This window comes from Sminthopsis crassicaudata, chromosome 1 (assembly GCF_048593235.1).
Source record: "Sminthopsis crassicaudata isolate SCR6 chromosome 1, ASM4859323v1, whole genome shotgun sequence".
Classification (NCBI taxonomy): domain Eukaryota; kingdom Metazoa; phylum Chordata; class Mammalia; order Dasyuromorphia; family Dasyuridae; genus Sminthopsis; species Sminthopsis crassicaudata.
The window spans coordinates 401,962,272-401,990,227 of NC_133617.1; the positions used below are offsets into that span (position 1 = coordinate 401,962,272).

At 34.9% G+C, this 27,956-nt stretch overlaps 1 protein-coding gene across 3 annotated transcripts in view; it reads right to left on the bottom strand.

Moving 5' to 3' along the window:
- The window catches only part of SLC44A1 (solute carrier family 44 member 1), a 192,667-nt gene that overhangs the window by 137,538 nt on the left and 27,173 nt on the right, over window positions 1–27,956 (bottom strand). For all 3 annotated transcript variants that reach the window (XM_074280049.1, XM_074280050.1, XM_074280048.1), the window contains exon 2: window positions 4,679–4,768. In XM_074280049.1, the coding sequence (XP_074136150.1) occupies window positions 4,679–4,768 (90 nt within the window). The remainder of the gene's footprint in view (window positions 1–4,678; window positions 4,769–27,956) is intronic.

The window sequence follows — 27,956 nt, forward strand, 5'->3', positions numbered from 1 at the left end:
TTCTGGCCTTTAGAGAGGATTCATCAAAGCCTGATCCAGATCTCTTAAAGCTACAGATGATAGTATACCTTAAGGGCTCTCTTTATCTGCCATTCTATCCCTAATCATGTGAGCTCAAACACCTGGGATTATAATTTCCTTTATTTTCCCCCCAATATCTAGCTAATCACCAAATTCTGCTTGAATCTTGTATAGCTCTCATCTTCTTCAATCCTACAGGATAACAATCTCCTAACTAATTTGCTCCTCTTTTCTATGTCAAATATTGTTGATATTTTATCTCATTTGAGCTTCACAAAAAAAACCTGTGTAAAAAGTATAACAAGTATTATTGTTGCCATATTAAAGATGAAGAAACTAAAGATCAGAGAGGTAAGTGACCTGCTGTGGTCACACAGTAAAGTATTAGGGGTGCTTCTCATTTTTCTTCCCCCCTGCAAAACACAAAAAGGGTCTATTTTATGAAACATCACAACTTCTAACTTGGAGAATCTGGCTATAATGTAAAGGAAGTGTTCTCGTTTCCATTTTGTTGCAAAAGGGACAGAATTTTACACTTTTAAAAGCACACCAACATAAGTAAACAAGCAAACAATTAAATAAATAAATAAATGAAAGCACACATATTTGACCCACAGATACTACAGATAAGGACATCTCCCAAGGAAGTTGATTATAAAAACAAAAATTCTACATATACCAAAATAACTTTAAAATATAGTTTATAAAGCAAAATAGTTTGTAAGCATTTTCTTTTGGATGGAGCAAATACCTATAACACTGATGCCCACTACTTTGGAAATAGTTAACCAAGTTGTAGTACATGATAAATGGAATATTATTACTATGTTTTAAGAAATGATGACTTTGAAGGGGAAAAGGATACAGGAGGAATTTAAGTAATGTTAAACAAGATAAAACTATAAAATTTATTTTTAATAAAAACTTATGAATATGATAAATACAGGGAAGCAAGAAGACTACTCTAAACTGGTACAGAGTGAAACAAGCTGAACAGAAATAGATAAGAACAACAATATAAAGATGATGAAAGTGAATTCTGTATAACTGCGACTAAGCTTGTACCTACGGAAGAATGACAAGAATCAAAGTCTTTAACTGCAAAAGTGGAAGACTATGAATATGTAATATTACACGAATTCAGACTCAATTGCCCTGCTGATTGTTTTTTTTTTGGATTTCCCTTCCCATTGATCCCCTTTTATTCTTTTTTTATAGAGGATCGATCTCTGGAAGAGAAAGGGGGGAAGAAAATACACTCAGAAATGTTAAGCAATGTAAAAATAAAAGATAGCAATAAAATTTATTTTTAAAAAACTATTATTTCATATTTATATTTTTAAGATTATCCAGTGGATAGCTATTGAAAAATGTCCTACTATTAAAAGAACTGTATAATAAATTATACTAAGGAGTTATTATATATTTTAAAATTGTGAAATGTTATTCTACAAAAGACCAACATTAATACATTGAAGATAAACTTCTGACCAAATAGAGATGGCTGATGAAAAAGACTTGGAAAGCAACAGTGTTAATTATGCTAATCATTGAAAGAGCACAAGAGTATGTGGTTAAAAAAAAAAAAAAGTTGCAAAAGGATCTACTCTAACTTTAAGCTAAATAAAAAGAGGCATCAAATTTTAAATGGGATATAATTTCTCCACTTAGAAGTGGAGATTTTTAACCGGTAGTAAGTTCAAAAAAACTTCTCCAACACTGGGTAGAAAACAGAAAAAAATATAGGAAATGAAAATGGGTAAATCAAAAGATTCTATGAAATTGAGAGGTTGGTCAAAAGTAGCTAACAACTTACTTATTTTTGCAAAACTGGGTACAAAAGCAAAAGCAGAAATAGTGAAACTCTGGATATAAAGAAATAACTCACATAAATGTCCTTAGTTGATAATAGGAATACATATTTATTGGAGACAGTTGTCTCTAGGAAAGCCAGATTACAAACAGGCAATTAGTAGAACTATGTTACAATGCAGTTTCATAACTTCATAGTTGAGTTTGGTTATAATGTATTAGTAACAACTTTATAAAATATTTAGGCAACTTTCTATAAGGTATTTCTACAGTTTGAATATAAGGATATATTAAAGTGATCTAAGAAAGAAAGCCTCAAGAGAAAAAAATTGGACTTTGAAGATGCAGTCACATTTAAAACTGGGTTGACTGACAGAGCGTACTCTAGGGAGTTGTGATGGGTTGCATTCCTTTCAAGATCTCTACTTATTTCTATGCTATATAATTTGTTAATCTCTCAACACCATTAAAAGAATCCCTTTAAAAATCATCTAGAAATAAACAAAGCAATTATTCTTGCATTTAAAAGTGCACATGATGAGTCTTAATTGCCATCCAAATTATATCAATCACTATTATATTAAAATATTTCAGCACATATAGCTAGTCATCCTCTAAACCAGACCCTTAACATCAATGATTGCATTTCACAGAACACACAACCATAATTTTGATTTTTTGTGTGATTTTTTTAACACATGTTTCTGAGATCAAGGGCTATTTATGCCAGAATTAAAATCAGAGGAAGAAAGTTCATAGTCTAATTCTGCTGTAGAACTATCTCTGCCCTCTATTCATGTATATTATACATGATCTATCAGAACTGACAACCTGTTAGAATTTTTAAGGTTTAAGAGCCAAGAAAATAGATATAACATTTTTAAAGTGCTCTTAGGCATAGAATGAAGCTGAACTACCATTTTTCTCCCATCTCTTAAGAAAACAAAAATCTATTCTTATATGTTCCATTACTTTTTATTATAAAGACCAGAGCAAATTCATAAATTCTCTTCACCAAATAAAAAAAATGCAATTTAAAGCATGAAGGGAACTTTAAGATTATATAATTCAACTTCCTAACATTCATATCCAGAAACTGAAGTTCAGGGAGATAAATTGATTGATTCGAGATCACAGTTATTGAATGGCAGAGAAGAGTTATCCAACAAAACACCAGACTTTTTCTTGATTTAATGGACTTATAATCATCAGATTTGTTTAAGCAGAGGCTATATGACCATGTATGTCATGGTATGTAATAGAAGAGAGTTTTTAAATATAAGATTTTTAAACTATTTCCAACCATGTAACAGTCTAGTAAACATTATCCCCTGATGCTATTTTCTCTCAAGTTGGAAAAAGATAACTGTCTATATCTCCTGACTGATTTTTGAACATATAGGTTCTCATAGAGAATTATAATAAGGCCTTCACCAAAGCTAAATGGCTTATTCAAAAGAATAAGAAAGCCAAAGAATGCAGAAATTAGGAATTAGACAGGTCTAACTTTCCTGAGCCTTTCTAAAAAGCAAACCTGAAAAAATTTTAGTTTCATATTTTGTTAGTACTTTTGAAGTTTTAAATTTACAAGTATTACAACAGGTTTTATTGCAAGAATGAATTTAAACCACATGAAAAAATCATGCTAAAAAAAGTAACTCCCACACTTAGCAAACTTTCTTTTTATATGCTTACAATTAAAAATAATAAATTTTAGAAGGGTAGATCAAGACGGCTAAAAAAGAAATCAAACTTATTTATACAAAATACTTCAACAAAGAGCATGATTTTCTAATCAGATATTATATTAAGTTATACACAAACTGGACTATAAGAAATTTAGAACTGGAATGGACCCATAGAACATTATCTAATCCTCCAACAACATATAAAGACATTTAACTAGAAAGACTGGGTTGCCCAAGCTCATGTGCAAACAGAAACCAGGTTATATATCATTTCTAAATAATCTCATGAAAATAAAAATATAGCAATTTTCTGAATGTTTAAAAGTAAAATATGCAAAAGCTAGCAATTATATAGTGTTTTAAGTTTTTAAATATACTTTTACATTTTATCTCATTTGCATTGGATCAACCTTTGCTTAAAAAAAAAAAAAAAATTACAGGGGGAAATTTTACACTAATCCCATAATACAAACAATTCTACTACTCAAAGAAAAGGGATTGTATATAAGTGTATAACTTTTATCCTTCCATTAATTTTCATGACAGTTTAAGTTGCTAACGTAAAACAAAGAATTAAATATAATCTTAAAGATCTGGATAATATCTTTTCTAACTGGAACATAGCCACTAATCAAAAAGGCAGTTTTAGGAATAAAAACAAATCATTTATACACAGAATTTTCCATATGCCACATTTCAAACCAATGGAAGCTACTAAGAAAAAAATCACCTATAAAGCTTGACATTATGGAAACTGAAAGCAACCATGAAAACACAGGTTTTTGTATTTACATTGCTCCGAATTATCTTATTTAGAAATCAAAATCAATACTAGCAAGCATGTGATGATCAAAATAATCCCTAGGTCCTATCACTAGTATTGTCCATCAAGGAGTATGACATCGGAAACTTTAAAAGTTAAAAATTAAATGAGATTTCAAAGTCTAAGTGTCTTTTTCATTTCTGTATCAGTTTTCCTGTAGAAGAAAATAAGCATACTAATTATACATACCGACTAAATCAGGCATAAAGAAACACAGCCCTTCACGAAATAAGCAATAGGGAAAAGAAGGCAAATGCAAAACAGATTCCCCAGGATTCCACTGCAACCACGACTTATAAATGTTTTACATCTCCACCTAGGAGAGTCTCCTTACCATCCCAAGGCAGAAGAGGATGAAGAGCAGTAACCATGGTAAATCTGTACAGCTTCGATCCTCCAGAGGCTTCCACTCTCGCTTGGAGCTCTAAATTGAAAACACAAAATAAGAGAGAATAGAAATGTTAGTTAAAAACTATAATATATATATATATATATAAACCCACAAAGATCAGACCACCTTCCCTATTCTGCCTTTAGAAATCTAACAAACAAATCTACCATTAAAATAACCATTTATTAAGTCTCTATTTGTGCCAAATTCTGTACCAGGCACTGAAGATATAAATATCAAAGTTAGATGAGAGTTTCAGCCATTATGGATTTTAATTTTTATTGAGAGATAGCACATATTCAGAGGTAAGTATGTCTATGATATTTACAAAATAAACAATTTTAAAGAAAAAAATAGGCAGTGGAAGGGATGTGAAGACTACAACAAGGGGAATCAGAAAAGGCTTTTTGAAGGAGGTGATATTGGAGCTGAACCTTGAAAAAAGCTAGGAAAAGGGAAGATCAATTAGGAGATTATTGCAATAGTTCAGGCTCATAAGAGCCTATACTAAGAATTTATAGTATGAAGAGAGAAAGGTACACATGCAAGGGATATTTAGGAAGTAAAATCAATAATCCTGGTAAATGACTGATTGGCTTTGGGGGTTGGGAGGTGTTCAAATGAAAAGTAAAGAGGGAAAGAGGACTCTTAAGCTCAGATCCTGAAGGAATGGAAGAATAGTGGTACCCTCAACAGAAGTAGGAAACTTAGGAGAAAGGGAGGATTTAGGAGAAAAGATAATGAGTTCTGTTTTAGATATGTTGAGTTTGAAATGCCTCTAAGATATCCAGGTAGAGCTATTCAACAGGCAGTCGGAGATATATTATTGTGTAGTTCAGAAAAGAGAGTGGATTAGACATGGAGAGCTGGGAGTTATCTGCATTGAATTTGAAAAAAAAAAAAAAAAAAGAGGGTCCAGATACATATCTGAGTTACATTCACACTTAAGGGAGGGACATGGATAATGACTCTGCATTATGACCAGTGTCTCCTTTCTCTTCATTAGGAATAAGAGGCCTCCAGATTAGACCTCTAAGGATCACCCAATACTGAGACTTTTTCTAGTTTTTATTGGGGAATAGTGGAAGCATAAAAGGTAGCCATCAGTGGATAAAGTGCTGGGTCCAGAGTCATGGGCTCCACTCTATTTGCTTTAATCCCCTGGAGAAGGAAATGGCAAACCACTCCAGAAAATCCAATGGACAGTACTGGCGTGCTGTGGCCCATGGGGCCACAAAAAGTCAGACATGACTAAACAAAGTGAAAGGTAACTCACTTCAGTATCTCTAGCTATCCAGGCTATGTTTTCTGTCCTATCCATTTACTGACCAAGACACCAAAGCCACCCAGAGTTTACTACTAATTATCATCTCCCCTTCCCCCACTTCCCATTTCTTGCTGTTAGAACAAAATTAATAATGATGAAAGCTAGCATTTATATAGTGCCCACTATGTTAAGTGTTTTACAGTATTGTCTAATTAGATTCTCATAGCAATCCTCTGAGTAGTAGATGCTATTATTATTCTGATTTGTAAGAGTTGGAAAAAACTGAGGTAAACAGATTAAGGAACTTGCCCAAGAACCACATAGCTAATAAGTATTTGAGGCCAGATTTGAACCAGGTATTCCTGATTATAGGCCCAGAACTTTATCCACTGTACCATCTAGCTACCTCAAAACCTTAATTTATAATAGCTATGAAGTTCTTAGAACAGAACCCTCTGTCAGCCATCTCCACTACTTAATATAGTGTCCCCTTAGAATATAATCTCCTCAAAGATAGGAACTATCTACCTTTTGTATTTGTATCCCTAAAATCTAACAGTGTCTTAACCGCTGCAACCAAACACCTGGTGATTGATTAAACAATCAATTCAATAGGCAGGGAAAGAACCATGACAAAGCAATGTCACAAAAACTCAAGGGAGGAGAGAACATTGTTGTATCTCCTTCCTCTTCCAATGCTAACTAAACCTTTAGCAATCTGGCTTCCAGCCTCAACCCTCATCACTCAACTGAAACTGCTCCACCAAAATCACCATAAATTTCTTTTAATTGCTAATTTGAAGAAGTCTTTTCTCAGTCTTCTTAGCATGCACTATTTAATAGTGTGAATCCAGATCTTCTAGATAATGTCTCCTCTCTTTTTTGTCAGGCTCTTTTTTTTTTTTGTCAGGCTCTTTCGTGATTATATTCCTAGCTGTATGACCACTCCCCTTCATCCATGATATATGATGAGGTAACATGATGAGGTAAATACCTAATGGTGCGGTATATACCTCAATAGGATTAACTGAGGTCTAGTGGCAGGATTGGGGTACAGGGAGTCACATGGAGCTCCCCTGCAACCCCTTAGGATTCAGTGCAAGGATACAAAGTTAAATCAGGTCTAGTGGTGGCGAGAGTCCCCTGTAAATGAATTTACAGGCCGAAAACCTAGATGGGCAAAAGATGTTTATTGCCAGGTTTGGAAGCAAGGTTAAGGTCTGGTTAGTAAAAGGGATTAGATAGAGGAAGACACAGCAGCCAGAGGTGGTGGGACAGAGAGTCTCTGATGCAAAGCATCTTGGCTGGCATCTTTCAACTCTCTGACCAAAGATGATTCTAGCTTTGCTGTTTTTATCTGCTTAAAGAAGTAATGGGCAGAGCTCAGGTTGATTCCTGGAAGGCCAGATTTTTTTGGCGGGCTTTTCAGATAAGGAAGAAACTGTTTTGGGGAAACCTAAGCAGATAGTGGGGGGTGGGTTATCCAAGCCAGCTCAGATCTGGTGGGGAGGCTGGGTACAAGCCCAAACTGGCTCAAATACGGATCTTTTCCCCTAGGAATACTAAAGGGTGGTTTTGACCAGATCTTGTCCCAAAGGTAGATTAGACAAGGAATCTTAAAGGGGGCTACACCCGCATCAATATACACTGTGGCTATACCACCAAGCTCTATCTCAGTCCTGTACTTTCTTATTTGGTGCCCTTGATGAGGTGAAATCTAGTTTTGGGGGCTCCTGGTATAGGAACCAAAAATATGATGAGGTTTAGGTTTTGGGGTCCCTTTAGTAGGGAACCAAATGATAAGGTCTAGATTTAGGGAACCAAAATGAGATTAGGGTTTCTAGTAGTCAGGGAGTTAAATGATAAATTCTAGTGGCAGGTTCGGGGCTCAGGGAACCAAATGGAGAGGTTTGGCTCCCCTGCAACCCCTTGGGATTCGGCGCAAGGGTAGGGAGTTTTGGGGAGCCCCCTACTGGTGGCGCAGGGATTCTCTGTAAAGGAATTTACAAACCTGAAAACCTAGATTGATAAAAGAGGTTTATTATAGGGATTGGGAAGTAAGCTTAGAAATCCTGATAGAGAGGCATAAAGTCTTGTTAGGGAAAGAGGTGAGAATAAAGAGAGGGTAACACTGGAAGAGAATATTATTCCAGTGGATAGAGGTTTCCTTGGCATAGCATGGCACATTTAGAACCTCTGCAAAGAGGATTTTAGATTGGCTCTTTTATAATAGGAACTTTGGGTACAAGCTGAAGGGGGCTGGGGGGTGGAGTCCCAAATTGGCTCTTCTACAAGTTGGGTTTCAGCTAGAGCTAGAATTTGAGTAGAATTGAATGAGCTTCTTTAATTGAATAGGGTTGGAATTCTTTTAGCTCAGGACTGAACCAATCTCACTTAGATAACAGAATGAAACTGTCTTGTTTCCCTTAGGCGGGGTCCCTCACTGAGGCAGAGTTGAAGGAGATTTTCTCCTTCAAGGAGTTTTAGAGTTTTGGGGTCCCTTCTTCAACCTCACTAGCTCCCCTAACTTCATTCATCATCTCTCTGCATAACTTCCACATTTAAGAGATCCAGACATCACTGACTGAGACATTTCAAACTGGCAAGCTGACAAGCATCTTAACATATCTAAAAGTGAATTCATTTCCCTCATGAAACCACACCCTTCTTCTGAAGTCATATATAATGGGCCCAGGCATCAGCACCCTTATGGTCACCCTGATTTGTAACTTAGCAACACCTTTGACTCCTAACTCTCTCACTCCGCATATATAATCAATTGTTAATTCTTGGTATTTCTCTACCTTTCTCAAGTATATCCCTATCTTCTCCACTCATAATCTCCCCTTTAGTTTTGGTTCTCATTATCTCTCCTGGATTATTACAACAACTTCTTAATTGGTCTCCCTGACTTGGGTCCCTATTCCAATCCATTCTCACACAGATGCCAAGATTTCCCTAAAGTGCAAGCCTAATTCTATTCAATGAACTCTAGTGACTTCCTCTTACCTCAAATAGAAATGCATTTGTCTGATATTTAAAGTTCTTTACAATATGGCCTTTTCCAACTTTTCTTATCTTACATAAAATTTCCCCAGAGCACTTTTCAGTCAAGCTGTGTAAACCTACTTCCTCATCCTCAAGATGTTCCATTTACAATCTTTGAACTAGTTGTCAACCTTGCTGGAATGTTGTGTACCTCCTGGAATCCCTTTTTTCTTTAAAACTCAATTCGAGGACTATCTTTTGCAGAAGAAGTTTGCTGATTTTTTTTTCACCCGATCCTGATTTAGACTGATCCCTTTAAGAATACCTTCCTCATTATGCCCAAAAAGTTATCAAACTGTGCATACCCTTTGACCCAGCAGCGCTACTACTGGGATTATATCCCAAAGAAATACTAAAGAGCGGAAAGAGACATATATGTGCCAAAATGTTTGTGGCAGCTCTTTTTGTTGTAGCTAGAAACTGGAAGATGAATGGATGTCCATCAGTTGGAGAATGGTTGGGTAAATTGTGGTATATGAAGGTTATGGAATATTATTGCTCGGTAAGAAATGACCAGCAGGAGGAATACAGAGAGGCCTGGAGAGACTTAAACCAACTGATGCTGAGTGGAATGAGCAGAACCAGAAGATCGCTGTACACTTCAACAACAATACTGTATGAGGATGTATTCTGATGGAAGTGGAAATCTTCAACATAAAGAAGATCCAACTCACTTCCAGTTGATCAATGATGGACAGAGGTAGCTACACCCAGAGAAGAAACACTGGGAAGTGAATGTAAATTGTTAGCACTAATATCTGTCTGCCCAGGTTGCATGTACCTTCGGATTCTAATGTTTATTGTGCAACAAGAGAATGGTATTTACACACATGTATTGTACCTAGACTATATTGTAACACATGTAAAATGTATGGGATTGCCTGTCATCGGGGGGAGGGAATAGAGGGAGGGGGGGATAATTTGGAAAAATGAATACAAGGGATAATATTATAAAATATATATATATAATAAAAAATAAAAAAAAAAAAAAAAAAAAAAGAATACCTTCCTCCAATTATACTGAAGGTATCTTCATGTACATAGCTATTTGTATATTGTGTCCACAATTAAAATGCAAACTACTGTAAAACAGGATTGTATTTTTGCCTTTCTTTGTCTTACCAATGCAGCTTAGTATATATGCCTAGAACATGGTAAGCATTTTAAACATGCTTGTTGACTGAGAAGAACTTAAAGAGAAAAACCATCAGGTGAAATAGGGTGGAAAGATCTGAGAATATCTGAATATCAAAAGACCCACTAAATAGAAAAGGTTGAAAATTAGTGAGAAAAAAGGGGTTAGTCAAAGATGCAATCTACTAAATGATATGAGGAGATAGAATCAAGAGCACAGCTAAAAGAACTGGTGTTGGCAAGGAGGTCTACCTCATGCTTCAAGAGAATATGAGGAATAATGTCAAAAAGACTGAAACATGGACTTAAGAGAGGTAAGTGAGCAACTGAAAATGGCTGAAAGTATGAGGTAATGGCAACTGAGGAAAAGGATGGGGAAAGTAATCAATGACATAAGGATCTTAAGAAAAAGCTATGTGGAGTATAATAGAATCAATCAAGAAAAAGTAAAAGGATTGACATGCAACAGTGAATGCTACAGTCAGTGTAGTTTTGGAACTCCCTCCAACAATGTTCCATAATACTTAAGCAGGAGTGAAGAAACAGCTAGTGTTTGGAAAGTGATGATTGACAATAGGACAATGGGACAAGGAATTCGAAGGTTGAGTAGTGCAAAGTTGACTGGATAGGGTCAAAATTTTGAAAAGGAAAGCAAGGTAGATAGCAAGACGGATAGCCTGGAAAAATAGGTGGGATGAAATAAAAAAATGCTCATTAAGAACAGTACTATGTGAGATTTAAAAGTGTAAGGCTTGAGAACATTCCATGAAGAGTTTATAATCTAGCTACAAAGACATTTTACTAATGCAAGTAACAGCAAATTGCGAAACACAGTTAAATGATTTTTACTGGCATGGACAATGAGTGCTATGAAGTTCTAGGAACTATGATTGCTGTTTTTTAAAAGCATAAAGAAAGGCCTCTGGGAAGAAGTAGAATTCAAGCTGGGTTTCGATGAATGGACAGAATTTGAAACAGAGGAAACAGAAGTAATTCTGCCACAGCAGAGGGAAAACAGTGAGCTTGAATCAGACGTTTTGAGTTTAATTATTGTTTAATAAGTATGTTTAATCAGTATGATTTAGGAGGCAAATAACTTCACCATTTTAAGCTTCAGTTCCATCATCTATAACCCAGCTTCTTAAACTTCAGGTTATAACCCCATATTGGATCTTGTAACTGAATGAGGAGGGTTTGCAAAATTATAATTTATTATCAGTAAATGTTTGATTTATATAACTATTTTATATACTTATATACCCTGGGTCACATAAAAATTTCTTGGGTAAAAAAGGTTTGGAGTGGAAAAAGTTTAAGAAGCCCTGATTTATACAATAAAAGGGTTAAACTAGATGAGCTCAAGGTTCCTCTCAGCTCTAAATCTATCCTCTTTGATCAAAGATATGATCAGGTTATTGAGTAGACAGTCTTCTCTGAAACAAAAATGTCAGGCTTATGAGTGATTAGTTCCATTTTTATTAATGAAAAATGGAGGAGGGAATTAAATAACAAGTTTAAGAGTTTGGTGTGGAGGGGTTTCCACTGTAAGTAATGGAGAGATTTTTAAGCAAGAAAAGAAAGTAACAAATACCAGACCAAAAAAATTGAGACTACATACCAGTTCCACTACTTATAGCTATGTGACTGGCAAAAATGAAACAACTAATATTTCAATAGTCACCTATTAGAATATTACTTCAAAAAAAAATAAGGGAAGATATGTAAAGTGAGCAGATTAAAAAAATCTAGAAAATTACCAGAACTATGTAAATGAAGACAACTTTAAATGGCTACAAAATTCACACAAAAAAATAGCAGACAACATTGGTACGGATTTAGAAAATAAACCTCTTTCTTTTAAGGACTGGAAAGTTATAAACATAAGATTACATGTAAAATCAATCTTATGTTGCTTTACTGTTTTGATAAATTGTACAATCTGAGAGCATTGAGAGGTTGTATGATTTTTTAAAATAAAAATTATCAGTAAAAAGAATTTTAACTACAAACAAAGCATAGTGCTATGCATTAGTATTATAAAAGAGAACAAGATATCAAAGAGTTTATATTCCAGTCAGGAAAATTTTAAAAAGGACTACAAGGTAATGTAACATTAAAAGCACGCAAAGATAACTAAAAAGGCACTTTTGACATATTAGATAGAGGAGAGCTCTTTTTTAGTTGGGGTTAAAGGTTGGGGAAAAGCAGTTTGGAAGGGATTCAGAGGCAAAGTCATTTAATCAAATTGGGGCTCTCTGCAGATCTGCAAAGTGTTCTAAATGATCCCTAATTTCGCACTGGTTTTTAATCTTTTCTTATTTGCTAGATTCCTTCCTGCTGTAGAAAGACATTTGTAGATCTTTCCAACCTTGAAAAAAAAAAACCTAATGATTTTTCTCTATAAGCTAATGTCAATCAGTCAACAAGCACTTATTACACTCTAAGATTTTATTATTCTGTTCCTAAATATGTTTTTAGGAAACTTTTCCCTAGAAACAGGTAGGTTCTCAGTACATAAAGTAGTGATATGTCAAGAAGATCCAAATTCAAATTTGGACTCCATAATTACTAGCTCTGGACAAGTCATTTAATCATTCACTATCTTTGCCAAGAAAATCCCAAGGACAGAAAGGTCCATGACGATCATGAAGAGTCAGATAGGACTGAATGACTAAATAACAACAACAAATCTGAGATTACTTCACAAAAGTCCAATTATCCAATAATGTAAAAGGAAGACTACTAATAATAGCTCTTCCTTCCTTTAAAAGATCTCTAAGCTGATACCCAAATTAGATGGATTTCTTCTAAAACCTCCTAAAACCTAAGCAATATGCAGAGCAGGGCAGGAGAACCAGTAACAGGTGGAATATTCTGATAGATGGGTAATTTCCATGGCAGCATAAAGGCAGCATAGTGGATTATATGGCCATTATGGGAATGGCTTGAAAAAAAAAAAAAAAAAGATGCTGGCTCTTGGGTGATAGCTCCAGCAGAAGAGTCAGCTCCCATAGCTGCTCCAACAATTCACGTATCTAAGACTGCCAGTACTGTATTTAACAAATTAAAAAGTATTATAGCACAAAACAAATGCAAACCAAAATAATACTGAGGTTTTCATCTCAGATTCTGAAAATTGGTAAAAGTGACAAAAGATGTTAAGTCGATAGGCAAAGGTCTGTATATGTAACAGTTCATTGCTGTTGGATTATCCGCTCATACAACCATTTTGGAAGCAGTTAGGCAGTAAAGTGGATAAAGCACTAAATCTGGTAGGGAGCCCCGAGTTCAAATTTGGTTTCAAAAACATATCAATTTTCTGATCCTGAACAAGTCATTTCAACAGCTACCTGACTTAATTTCCTTATCTGTAAAATAAAGATAATAACTTTACTTCCTAGAGGTATTATAAGGATCAAATGATATCATATTTGTAAACACTTTGAAAACTTTAAAGCATAATATAAAAACTATTATCAGATAACAATTTAGAATTTTACATAATAAAATATCCAAACCCTTTGACCTATAGATTCTGCAATAGGTATATAATCCTAGAAATTCACTGATAAAAAAAGAAAAACCCTACATACAATATAAGTATATATAGTGGCACTTTTTATGGTAACAAAAAAATAGAAACAAAGTTAATTCCCCATTAGTTAGGTAACGGAAAAACCTAAAAGTTATAGCCTAGAAAAATAATCATTCAGAACACCCTGTTATAAAAGATCTGTCACCATCATAATCAATTAGTATTGACTGAGTCCCTTCTGCTTGCACATTATTGGACTGTGCAACCATACACAATCAGAACAACTCTAAACAGAAAGCAAAAATATAATTATACTACAGTACTAGGGCACTAATAATAATTACTTTACTAATGAGACACTAACTTGTCCCATATTCATAAACCTTCTACAATTACATACAAAATTCTACATTTGAAAATTCATTTCAAGATAACAAAATACTCAAATCAATGTTCAAAGAAATATGGATAATTTTCTATTATAACATGCTCCCAAAGCTCTAATTGTGTTTTTCTAATAAAAATTTAAAGCTCCAGTATCCAGCCCAGAACACATAATTTTGTTGTAATGAGATATATATGAATGTATGTATGCATGTATGTATATAAATACAAACATTTATACATATCTCATTACAACAAAATTCTCTATTAACAACTTAATCATGCAATCCTCCTTTTTTTCCCTTGCCTTAACCCATATATCATAATATTAGAAATCTGAGTTTCCTGCTACTATAGTTCTTTCTCCTTTGCTCTAATCAAATCAGTCAAGCATTTACTTATGGGACACTTACTGCAGATCCAGTACTGTGCTAGATGTTGTAGAAGAAATTTTTAAAAGGTCATAGCCAACAGAATTAGGTAATATACATCACTGAATCCTAAAGAATGAGTGAATGGGAAAAGGTTAAGGGTAAGAGACACAGGAGGTACACAGGAGGAAAATGAATACATGGTGCCTAGAATTTGTTGAAGAAGCAGAGTCTAAAGGGCTGAGATGCAGGAGCCCAGGTGGTCAAAACCATGTTGACAAAAGGGATATCAAAGTCGAGGTCAGGTGAGAGATTTGGGAAGAGGGAGTTTCAAAAAACATATTCAATGTCTTCTAGAAGGAACATTGTACTAGTTATACTCTATAAGAACCTTGAGAAAAACCTAACACCTTTTATGCTGTATTACATCCACAGCACTTAATGTGTTTTTCTCTGGACTGATATGAATTCCCAGCTAAAACATCCCATATACTCCTGGGAATAGGGAAAAAGGAAGGAATTGTGTGTGACTGGAAACCCAAGATAAAGAGAATATGGTACTGTTGAAAAGTCAGTATAATGGCAGTCCTGGTCTTACTAGTATAAGAATAAAAGTGGCACTTTAAGGCCTGATAAGGATAGAAGAGATGGGGCGACTCCCTATTCCATAAACCTTGTCATCATGGTACCAGTTGCCTTGCTACAAGAGTTAGCAACAGTAAAAGCCTCAAATGTATTCTTCCTCCTGCTGACACTATACATCAGTAGCCAAATTCTGTACTCATATAAGTATACAGAAAGAGAAGGAGGCATGGGAGACCTGTTATGAGTCATGAACTTACTGAAATGAAGCAGGAAGCCCAATGGTTGAATGATTTTAATGGTTATTTAACAGGTTTAACATAAGGACAGTTGACTGTAATGTTGTTTTCCCCATCCAATTCAAATTCACAAACAGCTACCAAAATTAAGATGACTCCAACATTTTCAGCAGTTTCCACTTCCCCTTCTTTTTTTTTTCCTTGTAAATAAGTCCCCTTCTATTTTTTTACTCAAGAACATGAACATTATTTCATTAGAGAGGAAAGAACAATGCTGAATGCGAAATGTAGACGATCCTATTCAAAAATGTTAAAAATTAATAAAATAAACATCAATGACCAGTAAACAAAATTTCCTATCTCTAACCCCATCCCAAATACAAACCTGACCTTTGCCAGGCTCCTTTTAAAGATGTGTCTGTTCCATTTGAAGATGAGAGCTTAATACCTCTTGGGGATAAAGGAAATAGTCTTTCTTAATTCTCTGAGGTATTTAGTATAGTGCCCTACTTACCAAGACACTAGAATAAAATAAGATATCATTAACAAAATAAGGGCAACCTAACTTCATATTTCAATAGTTGTTGTCACATTCAGAGGATTTATGGGAGGATGGAGTACTATATGTCAGCCTTTTGTCCCAAGAGAGACTGGGCAGGTTAAGTACATTCCAAGTGGGAATAGGCAGAATATCTGAAATGGAAGACAGAAGGAGGCATTCAAGGGATTCAGTGTCAGCCCTGAAAACCAAGGAGAAATCAGGAAAATAAATGAGACTTATATTCTGCCACTGCTACCTCAACTCAGTAACCACCCTTAGTCTTTAAGAAATACCAAGTTTTACTCACTTTCTTTTTGACCTGATTTTTCTTGTGCAATAAGAGAAAAGTATAAATATGTTTACAGATATTGGATTTAACATATTTTAACATGTATAACATATATTGGATTGCTTGCCATCTGGGGAAGGAGGTGGAAGAAGGAGGGTAAAATCTGAAATACAAGGCTATGCAAGGGTCAATGTTGAAAAATTATCCGTGCATATGTTTTGAAAATAAAAAGCTTAAAAAAAAAAAAAAAGAAAAAGAAAAGAAAAGAAAGAAATACTGAGTCATGTAAACTAAAGCCAGAGCAAACTGACATTTGCCCTGGTACTTGGGGAATAGCAATCAGGTTAACATAGAATTAAACGTCTCTAATTTTTCTCTTTGAAACCACTTTGATGACCATTTCAAAGACTCCTTTCTTTTTTCTTAGAAAGCAGAACATATCTCTAAAACACTGTTTGACTAATTTAGTACTTCAATTCATTACACCCAGGAGTCACTCATAAATAGTCTTCTATGGTTACTTGTCCTCAAACTCTCACAAGAATTCAGGTATAGAGATGACAAAAGTTGATCTCTCAGGAATGAGAGGAGATATTAGTTTCTACTAATTTCTTTTAGATAGGATTCTCCTATGGTAAGACAAACAGGTATACACTCAAAATTCTCAAAGCTCCCTCCAAGGACATTCTGCTTCATGAAATTCTACAATATGCTTTTTATTTGTAGGGAGTACTATAGCAACAAAAGGATAAAAGAGCTGATGTGTATCATTTTTGCCACAGTTTTCAATACAGTGAGCAGTTTAATGAAGTTGGATAGCAATAAAACATGGAGGCTTTTTATCCTTCTGTTCATACTACCTGCAAATAAAACCCTGTAATAGGATTTTGAAAGACACTGCCTGTCCTTTGGGAAAGCTCTGTCAAGGATTTAGAGGGTATAACTACTTACAGTTACCATAAGTAATCCGCTTCATTTGCTAAGTCTGATGACAGCAATTTATATTTGAAAGGTAAAAATAAAAGCATGATTGTAACAGACAGTTAAAGGTAATAAGATACACTGAATGGAAAAATATAGTCATCCGTGTCCAAATGACTTTCTTAGTTCATGAACTTAATGCTAAATTCCTAAAATCCATCACCACCAAACAAAGCCAAAGAAGAGAAATGTCACTTGTTAGCAATTTTCATAAGTTATATACATATCAACACAAAAACCTTTCAGGGATAAACCTTAAGACATACTTTTGATAATAGTTAAACCTTTCTTCAGGGGCACTGATAAAATCAGAAATCTGAGAGAGAAATGTCAGTATATATCAGAAATCTATGTAATATTGTCATCTATGCAACAGATCTCAAATTAATGCCCCATTAATAATAAAGTACAATGTTGTGACCTTTAAAGTTTTGCTTTAGTCCTCAAACAGTATTTCTAATGATTTCAATTTCTAATGTTGATAGAGAAAATACATATAGGCAAAAACAATAACAACAACAACAAAAAAAAACACAACCAATTAGGAAATCAGTAAAACTTTAAAGCAAATTAGTATTTTATTAATTACATAAGTGTTAACTGAGTCAACAATCAATAACCTCATTCCACTTAAAGTGACAAGATGCCTAGATATCTTTATCAAATGAGAACACCCCAATTGTTCACTAGATATGAACAAGCCTTGAATACCTCCCCTTTAATCAGTCAAAGGCACATCAACCAGGTGAGGCAAAAAGTCTGTTCATATTGGCAGAGAGATGATCACCCTCTGCGAGACTTATATAAAACCCAGTAGTTGGTTGGAAATGGAAGGATTCAAGCATCTAACAGCTTAGTCACAGAAGCCCCCAGCAAAGCTAATGAGAAGGAATGGCATGGGTGTGAGGAGAGGAATGACACATACCAGCTCGGTTATCCCAGATAATTCCTTTAATCTCTTAGTATCCTCAGGCAATTCTCTAAAAACTATCTTTGCAAAGGAAGCTGATCTTGTCAGTAGGGGGAGTTTCTACACCAAGGAATTTCTCTACAATAATGAATTCAAAGGTCCAGATTGAAAACAAAAGCAAAAACAAAACCCCACATATGAGCAAGAAATATTGTTCATTCATCTATAAAGTATATATTTGTTTATTTATGGAATTACACCTTTCCTGATCCAACTACAGTGATGTTTTGGCCCACAGTTGATAACTACCCCCTCTTCAATATTTGACAAGGATTTGCAAAAACATGGCAAAATTTAAAAAATGACTATCAGGGCCATTTGATAGGGCCAAATGTTTAGAGCCATTTGTCCTAGAACAAATCAATTTATCTTTAAATTTACAACTTATAATCCTATTTACCATATTTTTCATCAATTCCTGCTCATTTTCAATAAAAAAAAAAGGATTGTCCCAACCGAAAAATGTTAGTGAAGTTTTAAACTTAGAAAGCTTCAGATAAACTTTTAATAACTTAAAACAGCACTAAGATTTCTAAAACATACCATATAAAACACTTGACTCTTTCTAATGTTGACCTCTAGCTCTATCCTTTTTTAAGTACTATATATGCACAACAGAAATTGTTGAATGAAGTACTAAATCAGACTTCTAGTAATGTCAAATAGGGGCGAATAACAAAATTTCATAAGAATTCAAAAGATTTCCAGGGTGAAAGATAAAGACATATAGCAAACAATTTAAGACCATAGGATTTCAACAGCAAAGACATACAAAAAAAAAGTGCTGCAAAAAGTCATAGAGACCATTTATGACGGGAACAGGAAATAATCTGGCTATTTAGTATAAGCAAAGAAAGAATACCAAAGAGCCCATGTTGCACTGAGAATCTTGATATTAAACTATCAGAAAAATATAAAAAATAACAGAAAAAATATTTCTATTACATCGGGTAAGACACAGACAAGACTCATACATGAAAAGAGTGGCAATATGTATTAATAGAGTATCCATACAACTAAGTTATACACCAGAACATTCAATTATCTATTTTTTAATTTTTATTTTTTTCAGTTAACAAGCATTTATTATCTGTCCTTTTCAAGTACCCCCCCTCAATAGGAAAAAAAAAAATTTAAACAAAGTTTTCATGGTCAAGCAAAACTCATTCCCATCATTGGTGATATTCAAACATGGGTATTTTTCAAAATCACTTGTCTTTACAATTTTATTGTGTGAATGGTACTCTTGGTTCTTTTCATTTCACTGTGCATTGATTTATTTAAGTCTTCCCAAGTTTCTCTAAACTATACATTTTATCATTTTTATAGTACAATTATTTCTTATATCCATATATGCCATAATTTGATCAATTCCAATTGATGAACATCCTTTAGTTTCTAGTTCTTTGATGCTACAAAAAAAGGTGCCATAAATATTTCCATGCATATTTCCTCTATTACCTCTTTGGGTATAAGTTTTGTAATGGTATCTTTGAGTCGAAGAGCATGCTTTCAGCTTCCTTCACTACTCACAGAACTTTCTCTAAATAGGAAGTACACTGGTAACAGTCTCAACTGCTACAATTTTAAGCACCTATTTTGGGGGATAAGTTGAGATTAGTCAGTTATAGTAATCATGAAATCAAAAAATGAGGAAAGAGGACAATTCTGGAGAGTGTGAAGCCTGGGCAGGAAGGAGGTATAGAAAAATAGAGGAAGAAACTAGAAGCACAATGCTAATTAAAATTAATACTTATACAGCAGGAAAAATACAATGAACAGATATAAAAGAAGGATTTCTGGAAAACTTTTCTCACTAATGTCCTGGGATAGTCTCTCCTAATCAGCCCCTGGTAACCAGTCTAAAGAAAGACTAAAGAAATTCGGTTTCAGTGGAGTTCATAGAACATTTGACTGGTAACTATAGAGACTTGGCTTAGTTACAGCAGCCATTCATTCAGTCTCCCTCCCTCAGTATTTCAAACTAGCCACCTTCTGACTGGAAACACCTTGATGTTGATGCTTTGGAGCATTACCTATATTGGAACTTTAGAATTAGGGAAATGAATGAGATTGAACACCTATACTGACTCCAACATGTTTTGCATGTCTCATGGGAGTATATGGAAAGAAAGGGGATTTTTGACACCCGAATATTGCCCCATTAAGTACGCAGGGGAACAATTACTGTAAGCTGTCCATGGACCTACAGAGATTTCTTTTATGTTTTATAAGAGAAGGGGGATTCACTTCAGGCCAAGGGAAAAAGCCTTGAAGATTCAGCTGCCCCGTGCTGCTGATTATTTGTCCCTGACCAGAGCACCTTTAATTCCCCAATTCCTGACTCCTGCATTTCCTTATATCGCTCCCAGGCAAGTAAATTCTGAAAGGACTATCAAAAAGGTTTGCACATATGCCCCCTTGCAGAGCTTCAAACTGCTTTCCGTTTTGTTAACACCTGTACTAATAGGGTAAAAGCCTTCCCTTATCAGACTGAAAAGGCCTTAAGAGTTTTTACTAAAGGAGAGCATGCTCACATAAGGCAACAGTGTTCCACCCGTTGCCCCATCTCCTATGAGGAAACAAAAGCAGGAATTTGGGGAAAACATTCTTTGGTATTTCCCCCAGAAAAGCTGTCTGGGTGAGAGACATTCATGATAGCCTCATCTCCCCCCCAGTCTTCCTCTGGGTGGGGTTCCTGGTTATTGTTTCTAGTAACCTCCATATTAAATCCATTTTCATTGATTCTTTTTCTTTTGCTCATATTCAGTCCTTATATTTTTAATATACTTTTGAGAGTTGCTTCTTCTAGATTTGTGAAATTCCAATGACTTGGTCAACTTGAAGTCACCTGATACTTGCTTCTGACATTCAGTTCCAGACACTGCTGACACCCCATACAAATCACTCGTCTCCCCTCCTCAGTCTGGACAGACCCCACTGGGCAGGGCCGGCTCTATGCCCCTTGTCAGCCTGCAGCAGTTCCAGAAGCTGAGCCCTTCGTCCCTTTGTCCCAAATGAATCTGGGTCTGGACTGCTTGAGGTGGGAATGATGTGACAATGGTCCAAGGCCCCAGACCTCCACAGTACTCTAATTCTATGGATAACTGACTGCTTTAAGCATTTAATCACTAGAATAGTTCAAGATTTCTTATATAAAATGATTTCTGAAAGCTTCCATTGTTGTGCAGATGTTGGTTCTAAATGACAGAGGTTGGGTCACAGTTAATATCAAAGAGAGAGACAAGTCTGAAGGTCTAGATAACAAAGATACCTGAGTAGAAGAAATATATCAAGATTAGTGTGAGAAATCTTCACACATGAAAAAGCAGAAGGACTGAATGGGACCAGTTCTCCAAAAGTCTATGAGTTGGAGGGGGTCAGACCCTAGGCCTAAGCTTCAGTAAGTTACTTGATCCCTATTCTCAGGCGTCTGTAGGGCAGAAAGGTCAGACCCTAGACCTAAGCTTCTGGAATTTATATGACCCACAGGAAGTAGACAACATTGCTGACCATTGGCTAATGGTTACTTCCTTTTCAGTTCATCCAATGAACCCAAGTCTTTGCTATTTAATTAATTCACTATTTCCAGCTTGCCAGGCCAGGGACACCATCCTGTGAGATGGAGCGGGAAGGCTGTGTCTGCTCAATTGGTATGTTTGGGCCTCTCCTTGCAAGGACCAAATAAATGCTTCTTGTTTGTATCTAAAGATACCTTTTTGAGTAGTCAGTTGGGATAAGGGGGTCTAGCACCCATCCCTTACAATTCTTTAACAAGATTCTCTGAAGGAAAAGGACCCACGTGTGCAAAAATGTTTATAGTAGGCTTTATTGTACTGGCAAGGAACTGAAACTGAGTGGGTGCCCATCAGTTGAGGAATGGCTGAATAAATTATGGCATATGAAGGTATTGGGATATTATTGTTCTATAAGAAATGATGAGCAGGCTAATTTCAGAAAAACCTGGAAAGATTTATATGAACTGATGTGATGAGTGAAGTGAGCAGAACCAAGAGCACATTGTACACAGTAACAAGATTATGTCATGACAACTGTGATGGACTTGGTTCTTTTGTCCACAATGAGGTAATTCAAGACAATTCCAATAAACCTGTGATGGAGAGAGAACCATCTGCATCCAGAGAGAGAACTATGGAGACTGAATGTGAAAGAAAACATAGTATTTTCACCTTTTTGTTGTTGGGGTTTTTCCTTTCTTTCCCCCCCCTTGTATTTTTTTTTTCTCAGCATAACGAGTATGAAAATAACTTTAGAAAAACTGCATACATTTAATCTGTATCAGATTGTTTTCTGTCTTGGGCAGATGGGGGGGGGGAGGAGAGGGAGAAAAATTTTGGACACAAGATTTTGCAAAGGTGAATGTTAAAAACTATTTTTGCATGTATTTTGGAAAATAAAATACCATTAAAAATCAAAATTAATTGATACTTTAAAGATGAATTTTTAAAAATTAATATTTTAAGATATTTTTTAAAATTCAAGATTTTCTGTAAAAGAAAACCTCAGTTCTCTCAATATTACTGAATTATCTGGCTATTTAAAAAGTTATGTTTACCTATGAGGAGATCACAAAGACCTTAATTTCTTGGGATTGGAAAAGTGGGGAAGTACAAAGACAAAACCTATAGGTTATCGTAGTGTCACGATGACTGTGGAGTTTGTATATGAGGTATTTTTATCAGCAAACCATTAAGTGGATTATATTCATTGTACTGGATAGCATAGTGTTTTGCAGAAAAAGCAATATATGTGGAATCAAGAAGCATGGGTTTTAAGTCCTACATCTGCTACTTAATAGCTGTATGATCAATCATTTAACCTCTTTGAGTTTGTTTACTGATATGTAACAGAGTCAATACCTGTAGTATCTATAGCACTGTTCACTTCACTTTATATCTGTAGGATCTATAGCTTTGCTTCATTTTATCTCTCTTAATCATGATACGTTCTTAGAGTCAAATGAGATAATTAGCATTCATAAAGAACTCTGCAAAATATAAAATGTCCTATAGATCAATTATTAGTATTTTATATTTTATTTGAGAATTCTCAATGTGCCTTTCAAAGTTCTTAGTAAATGTGTTTTAAATTTTCAGGCTGTTACCACAGATTTAGCATAAAAAAATTTAAAAAGGGAAAAAAATACTCCTACTATGTCCCAATATTACCGGGGCAACCATATTGCAACAGCTCTATAACTAATTTAGAAACAAATGAAATTGTTTTCTCTTCATCTTAAATATTTTTAGGATGTTAGATGATAGACTACTCTTTACAAAGTCCTACCTATTACCAATATGACTGTTTTTTGTTTTGTTTTGATTTTATAACTGCCTTTTGTTTTTTACAACACATTCACTGCTGGATGTACTATCCTCCCATCGTCCAATAAACACCCTATTCTGGAACAAATTAAAATGACTAAGCAAAAACCAAATGATATAGTCACTGCACCCAACAACATATGTAAAACATTGTACTTGTGCTTCTCTATCTCATTTGTTCTCAGGAGCCATGATTTGTTATTACAGCGACAAATCGAAGTTCAGCTCTGTTTGAGTATTCTTTTCATACCTTACTTTTTCATTTTGCATCAATTCATACAAATATTTCCATATTTCTTTTTAATTCCTCACATTTCACATTTCATATGGCACAATTTCCTTATATTTCCTTAAATTCATGAACCAGAATTTATTTTTACATATTTATTTATTCTTACCAGAATTAATTTAGACATTTCCCAACCACTGAACACCATTTTTCTCTCCCATTTCATAGGGTTTTATAGAAATTCTACAGAAATGACATGGGTTATTCATTTATAAAGCATATGTTAAGTTCCAGCTATATGAAGGGTAGTGTTAGATGCTAGAAAAAAAGATAGCTTACATTTATGTGTCGCCAAAGTCTAAGAGCAGTTTAAGTTATTAATCTATTAAAAGTGCACTAAGATTTTGAGGACACAACATATAGTGCTTTAGCATTTTAAAATACATTAAATATATTCAAATTATTTCACAAGAGCCTCAAAACTAACTTAAGGAATTATTAAAAATCATTAAGCTGATTTTGCAGATAATGAAACCGAAATTTAGAAATGTCAAATTATTTGTTCAAAAAAGCAACATGGCTGTTATGTGGGAGATGCTAAGCCTAGAGCTCAAGTCTTCTGATTTCAAGGCTAACATTCTTTTTACTTCAGCATTTTGCCTCAAAAGAAAGAAAAGAAGAAAAGGGAAAAAATGTGACTCTACACTAGACTGTTGTTCAGTCCTGTCCAACGCTTTCTGATCTCATGAAACATATCACACCAATACTATCAATGAGATTTCCTTGGCAAAGTTAGTGGAATGGTTTGCCATTTCCTTTTTGAGTAGATTAAGGCAAACAAAGGTCACATAATTACCAGGTGTCTGAAGTCATATTTGAACTCAGGTCTTCCTGGCTCCAGGCTCATCGCTCTATATACTGAGCCAACTCATTGCTTCTACACTAGGCTAATAACTGACAAACTAGTCACTAACGATCCAAGGTCTGCATCTTTTGATGGGTCTGGTATTAAGAGAAACAGAGAGAGTGGCAAGGAGGGCTTGTTGGTAAAATCATTTCTTGACAAACACCTACTGAGCGAACACTACACCAAAAGGTTCCTCCTCCTCACATTTTCAGAGGACCTACATAACAAGAAATAAGGAAAAAAAACAAAAACAGAACAATCCAATTAAGCGATAAGATCTGGATACAAATAAAAGCTATGGAGTGCTTAGAGCTTGGTCAGACATTGAAGACACCAATGGCACCCACTGTATCCTGGGCCATCACCAACAGTCCTGACTTTTGTACTGCCACTAAATTCTAATGTCTGTGCAACTCCGCTTCACTTAAATCCATTTTACTTATAAAGTCAAGAAACTGCCCTGTGATGTCATCAGTCCTCTGAAAATGAAGGACAAACTACAAACAAAATATCTCTTGGCTATATCCAGGATGTTCCAAATGTACTAACTGCAGTTTTAAACTTTAATTCAGAAGTATAAAAGCTACAAACTTATAAAAAGTCAACATTTGAAAGATTAATTATTTAAAAATTTAAAATATTGATATGTTTCTTATTAAAGTTTAATATAACCACTACCTTGTACTATACATTGCTTTGGTTAGTTTTCAGACTTTGTCAAAAAATTTTATCAGATGCTATTCAGTAACTGAAAGAATGAGGTTCTGATATATATATGGCAGTTTTGACATAACTACACGAGGAAAAAAAAATCTAACAGAGATAGATCAAATGCTTGAAGTGGTCAAGCAAAAAGACCTTCACTCTTCATCTACTGGTCTGATAAAATATCCATTAACTGTCACACAAGATGCCACAGTACCATGACGAATTAAAATGAAAAGTTTATTATTCAAAATTTACAAAACTAAATATAAAACAAATTTGATAAAACTTTAAAATAGTTTTTCTAAGTTTGTAGCAATTTTATTTCTGAAGTTATTAAAGTACTCCATAAGCACCTGCTTCAGTCACCTTCATGGCTGTTGGAACAAACTGCTCTCAGCGGCCCTTTCCACCAAGAAGGCTTTATGTGCTTAGAGTATACCGTCTCAACCCCCTTCAAAGTCACAGACGAGTTAAAGCCTGTGGTTATTCTCAACCTGGTATGGGCCATTGGCTGAGATGGTTTTTCAGGGTGTGACCATTATGCATGCTATAGTTTCTTGGAGCCACAGGCAATAGTTAGGAGGCAAGCAGAAACCTAAAGTGGATTAGCAGTGCAGAAAAGAGCTCAGCAAGCCCTCCCATCAGAGGTGTTAGCCCTTCTTGAACTCGTCCTATACCCCAATCAAGGGATCTAGCCAACTAACAAAAACAGTAGATAAATATATCTATATTTTTGTTCGTTTTCTATGTTTCTTGGATTCCAAATCCAATTGAAACATCTGATTTAAAAAAAAAAAAAAAGGTTTTTTTCTTTCTCATTTAGTAGCATCCCTTCTTAAGATATATTAGTTCTGACTGGGCAAAAGCTTTTCAATTTCATGTCAGCACAATTATCTATTTTATTTTTTTGTAAATGGCTCTGTCCTTTGTTTTCTTAAAAATAAAGTTACCCATAGCTATGAAATTTTAAATAGTTGGGTCACACATTAGTTGTAAATTCACTGGGAATGTAATGTAATGTGTTAGTCTAAGCCTAATTTCTGTCATACTGCTTTCTAGTTTTTTTAGCAATTCTAATTAAGTGGAAGGTATTATCTAAGTAACTTGAGTTTTGAGATTTATTACAGATACTGGGTTCCTGAGTTTCACTGTTTCTAATTCTTTTTCCAGTATGTTCAAAATTCTCCATTTTTAAACCAATAATAAATAATTTTGATCACTTCTTTATAATATAGATTGATATCTAGAAGAGCTATCTCACCTTATTTTCCATCTTCTTTTTTTATTTCTTTTGTTAGTTTAGGTCTTTTCTTTCTCCAAATTAATTATTTGATTAAAGTCTGGCTAGTACTCCTATAATAATGGGTTTAGGTTGGCATTAAAACAGTAAATTAACTTTGGTAATATTGTCATTTTTATTATACTGATACCACTCAGGCATGGGCACCAAATAAGTCTTCCATCTATTTAAGTTATTTCTTTAAGTAATTGAATATATAAAAATATAGAATATGTTTTGAGAAACTGATTTCCAAAGAATTTATTCATTTTATAATTATTTTCTCCATTCTTATTATTACCTCATAAATTTGCTGTTGATTTTGGGGGGTTTACTTCATAACCTGAAACTCTGCTAGAACACAGAAATTCTAATAGGAACAAGAGCTAGAAGTAGAGAGAAGAGGAAAAGGTAGGAGCTGGAACCATTAGTCTAGAAATGTCCCAGAAGCGGAGACTGGAGCAAATGAGAAATAGAATAAATGGGTCATCACATTGAAGGGCTATGAAATACAGAAAAGGAAACACTCAGCAAACAGACTCCATTTCCTTAATAAAAATGAGACAAGGTCATGGGAGGAGGAGGTTTGAGAAGAAAAGAGATTTGAAACAAGTACTGAAGAATTGAATAGAGAATTAATTAGAAAAGATGAAACCAAAATAGAAGTGGTGGGAAGAAATATGATCCACTTCCTCCAAAACAACTTCTCTACAAGGTTCTAAAAAATGCACCAGACCAAGTCCTGATCAGAAATCCAAGAAAAAAAAAAAAAAAATCACAGTGAGTCATTTTTCCAGTCTTTGGACAGAGTAGTCTATAGGCCCTAAGGAGGGTGAAGTTGGAGCATTCCTGCACACAGAAATTGAAAACACTAAGGCAAAAAGAGATCCTATACCTACACGGGAGGGCCTCAATGTTACACAGGATGGAGGGGGGAAGTGTCTGCTAACAGCTCTACCTCTTATTATGCAATGCCAGGTTAACAGTTGCAGGCTACTATTTGTCATGGGCCTTAATTATGTGCGGAATAATGAACAAGTTTAAAAGCAAAAACCAGTTGTGTGGCTCTGACCCTGGGAGAGGAGCAAGGTTTAACTCAGTTCTAGCCTACAGCACAATCTAAAGCCTACAGCAGTGGCAAAACTGGAGTAGGAATCTCAGACCTGGGGAGAGTCTATAGTTCTGTCACTCAGAACCAGCAGAGTTTTACAATTGGCTGATAGTGATGGAGTTCAACTATTATTTACTGGAATTTTTAATCAGGAACCAGACAATAGGAAGATTGTATAGACCCAAATGCGGGTCAGGAACTTGCAGAAATCAGATCAGAAGTGCAATGTTCATTTTGTCCTGGATCACATTACTCTCTATAAGCAGTGAAAGCTTATGGGTCCCCAGCCTGAGCTGGCATT